The sequence below is a fragment of the Leuciscus leuciscus genome (assembly GCF_965113295.1).
Source record: "Leuciscus leuciscus genome assembly, chromosome: 22".
NCBI classification, from domain to species: domain Eukaryota; kingdom Metazoa; phylum Chordata; class Actinopteri; order Cypriniformes; family Leuciscidae; genus Leuciscus; species Leuciscus leuciscus.
In genome coordinates, this window is record NC_138746.1 from 8,331,484 (window position 1) to 8,337,537 (window position 6,054).

General features: G+C 35.8%; 1 protein-coding gene across 1 annotated transcript; it reads left to right on the forward strand.

The window, feature by feature from the left end:
- Positions 1–1,218: 1,218 nt before the first annotated feature.
- Positions 1,219–5,281, forward strand: ftr14l (finTRIM family, member 14-like). Its single transcript, XM_082154689.1, has 6 exons — positions 1,219–1,859; positions 2,182–2,277; positions 3,451–3,684; positions 3,785–3,944; positions 4,435–4,494; positions 4,595–5,281. The coding sequence occupies exons 1-6, from the start codon at positions 1,461–1,463 to the stop codon at positions 5,113–5,115; spliced, it is 1,470 nt and encodes a 489-aa protein (XP_082010815.1). The 5' UTR covers positions 1,219–1,460; the 3' UTR covers positions 5,116–5,281.
- The last annotated feature ends 773 nt before the right edge of the window (positions 5,282–6,054 follow it).

Sequence of the window (6,054 nt, forward strand, 5' to 3'; positions counted from 1 at the left end):
CAGGGCTGTAACGCTATTGTTTGCTGTGAAAACAGCACATATAGGCTTTTAGATCATCTTGGCAATGCACTTGAAGCAAAAGGGAGAAGTGAAAGTTGCATGCACAATACAGTGTAAACAGATCTTTATCAAACACTACTGTGCTTTGTGGTCAATATAGATTTAAGCCCCACATCTCATGAATGTGTTACTGGAAACACTGATGTGTACATTTGTAAAGTAAAATTCTATAAATAGCAACAGAAAAGTTCCTAGTTTAGTGTATGATGACTCTATAGCTGAATTTCCAATCTTCTGACTGTCGTTTGTTGTTTTTCTCCTTATTACGTAATAGTTTCACATATCTCTACCTCTATCTGAACTTCAAAGTTCACATACAAATTTTAATGAAAGAATTTTAACTTTTAAAAATCTTTTACATTTTTGGCATTTCAATGTCCATTATATCGATGATGATGTAGGCTACTTGTGAGCAATTTAACTACTTTGATTCTCACAGGAAACCGTGTCACACATTTTGAAACTGGATGCAATTCTGTATAAATTCAATTTTCTTTGACATTTGATGTAGATGTGGAAATAAATTAAATTACAGAGCCTCTGGTCTGTGTTATCAAAATGACTTTAAACTGTTGCATGTAGGCATGATTTAAGTGGACAATTTTATTAATAAAATATTATTAAGTTTATATAAGGAAATGTAGCTTTTATTTTACTATACGTGGCTATTGAATGCTTTATTCTTGGTTGATGAATGTTCTCTAAGGTGTGCAATTATTGAAGTTTATTATTTAAGTAAATGCTGCTAAAGTAGTTCCAGGCAGGTCTTGACCACATTACAGTTCCATATCACTTCGCTAAATCATTATTTTAGTTATTTCATAGGTCCTTACAGCTTACAACAGCAAAATAACCAAAACCCACAAAGACACTGACCAAGCAAATATAGGCTATAACAAACAATATGATACAAATGACAAGCTATGTCAATGTTTCACCCTCAAAATCTCGTTTATTAATCTATTGAAAGCACGCTCTCTTTCTCCAGCTCTCTCTCTCTCTCACACACACACACACACACACATACACACACACACATATACACACACAAACAGCATATGCTTCGCTCGTCACATTATTTTTCTAATAATCGGACCATCGTCAATTTTTCCCTACTTAACCACTGGAGGAAACTTACAGACACTTCACTCATGGTTTACTGTCAACAAAAGGGCCTTTGTACAAAGATGTTTTACAATGTTTATGTTACAACATTCACATTTTTGCTTTTCTTTGTTCTGACATCAGCTGTCTCAGGAGATGTCATCATCTAACCTGCTAAACTGGTTTATCACACACGGTTCACATTCCTCTATATAATGAATGTGTTCGTACAGTTTCATTGAAACTACTTTTTACCCCACAAGCTAGTCTTTGGATTATGCCGAGAGAGTTTTAACATGTCTCGGAGCAGTACAGCAAACCAAAGCCGATACGGCACTCTGGAGAAACCCAGACGCAATGGAAGATACAGCAGCTCCAGCAGCCGGAACAGCTCCAGAGAAGTGCTATGTGATTTCTGTCTGGCAAAGAAGAACAAGGCAGTGAAGTCATGTCTGACGTGCTTAACCTCATTTTGTGAGACGCATCTCCAGGCTCATTATGAGTATCCAGCTCTCATGAAGCACAAACTGGTGGCAGCAACAGGGCAACTGCGTGAGAAGATCTGCGCTGAACATGATAAACTTTTGGAGGTTTTCTGTCGTACTGATCAAGCATGTGTTTGCGTTTTGTGTATCATGGAGGAACACAAAAAACATGATATTGTTTCAGCAGCAGCTGAAAGGACAGAGAAGCAGGTGAGCTTATCAACAGAGAAAACAAAATGACTCATGCCATGAAGAACCGTAGTATATGCTTTTAAACTTAATCATGATGATCATTGATAAAGAAGAAGTCAATATTTAGTGCTTTCACTTGGTTGGAAGATTAAAGGGATAGCACAAAAATGACAATTCTATCATCATTTGCTCACCCTCAAGTTGTTCCAAACCTGTATGAATTCTGAACATAAAAGAAGATATTAATTTAGAACAACTTAAGGGTGAGAAAATTTGAGAATTTTCATTTTTGGGTGAACTATCCCTTTGACAGTCCAGTGTGTCACGAATTTTTCAACAGAAACAGCTTGGAGCGAAACTGATGACTTCACAGCAGAAGATTGAGGAAAGGTCGAAGAAATGGCAAGATCTCAGGCAGGCAGTGGCATCCATAAAAGTAAGAATTTTAGAAAATAATTGGGAAGAATCCTCTGTTTATATCTACTATGTCACTTAATTACTCATAAAATGCTGTTACGCTGACTTGCCCACAGCAATGTACAATACTATATTACATGTGTATTTCTGTTTTATATTATTAAATTAAACATTTTACAATAAGGTTCAATTTATTCCAATTAGTTAATACTTTAGGTCAGGGTTTCCAAAACAGCGAGGAAACTGCTGGGGGCTTGAGAGTTGATGAAAACTAATAATTAATTATTTTCATAGAAATATAAAATTAAAATGAATAAGTATAGGCTAATAAAAATGTAAAAATCTGTTTGAATATTCTGAATTTTAAGTAGGCTATCATTACTCCAGTCTTCAGAGTCACTTGATCCTTCAGAAATCATTCTAGTATGCTGATTTGATGCTCAAGAAATATTTATTATTATTATTGTTATCAAAACAGTTGTGCTACTTAATATTGTTGTCAAAACCGTGATACATGTTTTTAGGATTATTTGATGAATAGAAAGTTTGGAAGAACATAATTTATTTGAAATAGAAATATTTTGTAACATTACAAATGTCTTTACTGACACTTTTGATCAATTTAATTTATACTTTGGGGCTGTTCACACAGAACGCGTTTTTCCACAAACACCCGCTAGATGGACGTCTTTAATTATTATTATTATTTAATGTACTGACCCCATTTGAATAGTAGTGTATATATATTTAAAACATATTTAAACATATATGTTTTTCATCTGCAGTGAGAGAAGTAGGCTAAAAAAAAATCTAATGTAGTTTAATGTAGAACAGTTTCCCTGTTCATTTCTACATATTATCTTAAATATTTAACATCTTAGTTTAATAAATGAACATTAATTAAATATACATGAATTATTGATGAATAGTACGTTTTATAAATTAAATCAATAATGAATACTTTTACAAATTGTTAGTTTGTGATATTTAATGCATTAATTATGTTAATAAATTGAACATTATTGTAAAGTGTTACAATTAAATGATCTCAAAATGCTATTTTCTTATTTAACAGGACCTCAAATTTGAAAAAGGTGCTCTGCACTTGTTCCATCTCTGTTTGACTGGTATTGTAAATGAGATCTGTGAATGTGCAGGCCCTATCTCATCTATGGTGTTTTTCTCATTCCAGCACTCATCTCAGAGTGTGTTGGATGAAAACGAGCGTATTTTCACTGAGCTGCTGCGGGCGCTAGAGAGGAGGCATGGAGAAGTGAAGGAGATGATCCGAGCCCAGGAAACCCTTCTGCTGACACGTGCAGAGGGACACCTGGCCAGGCTGGAGGAGGAGATTACATTACTAAGAAAGAAACATAATGACCTGGAGCAGCTGTCCCAATCCGATGATCATATCCACTTCTTACAGGTATTGTTGAAAAAGTGCTGTGACCCATAAGCGCATTTGCTTTTTTTGTTAAACTGTTCCCTACTATAGTACGATAAAATAACATTCCCCCCCTCTATAGAGCTGGCAGTCTCTTTCTGCTCCTTCTGGATATGAGGACTTGTCCAAGGTGACATTAACCCCTCACCACACATTTGACAATGCAAAGAAAGCCATCTCTGACCTGAAAGTGCAATTAGAAGACATAAGCAAGGAAGAAATGATCAAAATCTCATCAGCAGGTGCTTAAAACTCTTATATTACAAATATATGCACATAATATGTGTGTGTGTGTGTGTGTGTGTGTGTGTGTGTGTGTGTGTGTGTATATATATATCACACACATACACAGGTATATGTATATATACACTAGCCTACCATTCAAAAGTCAGTAAGATTTTTTAAAATGTTTTTGAAAGAAGTCTCTTATGCTCATAAGGCTGCAATTTTCTGATAAAAAAAAATACAGTAAAAACAGCAATATTGTGAAATATTATTACAATTAAAATGTTCTCTATTTGAATATATATATTTTAAAATGTAATTTATTCCTGTGATGGCAAAGCTGAATTTTCAGCATCATTACTCCAGTCTTCAGTGTCACATGATCCTTCAGAAATCAATGCATTAAATTCAATTTAATATATATATATATATATATATATATATATATATATATATTTTATTTTTTTATTTTTTTATTTTTTTTACACATGTGTTTTTCATCTGCAGTAAAGGAGGTTAAAATTCTCCAGACTGTGGACCCAGCAAAAAGGGAGGACTTCTTAGAATGTAAGTTTATAATCAATATAATCAACAGTGAGACAGTAGTTTTATATAGAAAAACATTTGTTTATGGTGGTTAATTTAACAACACCCTTTCTCGATCTAGATTTCTGTCAGCCCTCAACAGATCCTTCAACAGCCCACCCGAACCTGCACCTGTCAGACAAAAACACAGTGGTGCGGATGAGCAACGAGCCGAAGTCGTACCCGGAGCATCCCGATCGCTTCCAATTCTGGCAGCAGGTGCTGTGTAAGGAAGGTCTGGCCGGCGGGCGCTACTACTGGGAAGTGGACTGGAGTGGCACAGAAATAGACATTGCTGTGACTTACAGAGGAATTCAGAGGAAAGGAAATGACAAAGCTGGCAGCTTTGGGGGGAATGACAAGTCTTGGAGTTTGTACTGCTCTGACTCCAAGTACTCCTTTGTACACAACAACAAAAGCACCACTATATCTGTCCCCAGTTCCTCCAGGATAGGGGTGTATGTAGACTATGAGGCTGGAACAGTGGCATTTTATAGTGTGTCTGACAAAATGAAGCTTCTGTATAAGGTTCAAACTAAATTTACTGAACCCCTCTACCCTGGCCTTGGAGTCTGGGGATATGGGACGACAGTTCGACTGTAAATATAGAGATACGTTTGTTTGCTGAATGTTTGATCAGCATGTGGTGGTCACGTATTTATCTTATCTAATTTATCATTTTAGTCAGTTCAGTGAGAACAGGAAGTGAGTCACTTTGCTTCCCTCTTTGGACATCTGCATCGAAATAAAATATGAATCACTGACCTCATTCTGACATGTATCAGTCGCTATATCAGTTATCACTATCAGCAGTGGGCCAACTTAGAAAATAGCAAAACGTTGATTTTTTTCCCCCACCAAATAAATCGGAAATTAGCTTATTGATTTATTTATAATGTCTTGGTTCCAAATACTCAAGACCAGGCGTGTCCAATCCTGCTCCTGGAGGGCCACTGTCCTGCAGAGTTCAGCTCCACCCCCAATTAAACACACCTGAACCAGTTAATCAAGGTCTTGCATTCTGGAACCTTCCAGGCAGGTGAGTTCAGGCAAGTTGAGCTAAACTCTCCAGGGCCGAGTTTGGACACCCCTCTGGACTGCCACTCCATTCCCCATCAAAAACACAGAGACTGGGTATATTTTGTGTGCATAGTAGATATAAGGATTAACAATGACAAGTATCACCTGTGAATCCTTCACTATGATGTGTTACTTGTTTTATGATCCCATTACTACATAAAACAATACAGTATGTTTATCATAGGGCAAAAAACAAACTGTCTTTTATTACACTTCTGAAATCATTTTAAACAAAAAAACAAAAACAAAAAAATGCGTGGTTACACTTTATTTTAAGGTGTCATTGTTCCAGTGTATATTTAAGTAATGAGTAATAATAATTAACTACATGTACTTACTAGGGTTAGGGTAGGATTAGGATTATGCATAATTTAATCTTATTACTATGGTAAGTACATGTAGCCTAACCTATGCATTGGCCTTCTGTTTTTAGTCAAACGTCCAGATGTGGGAAACATATGG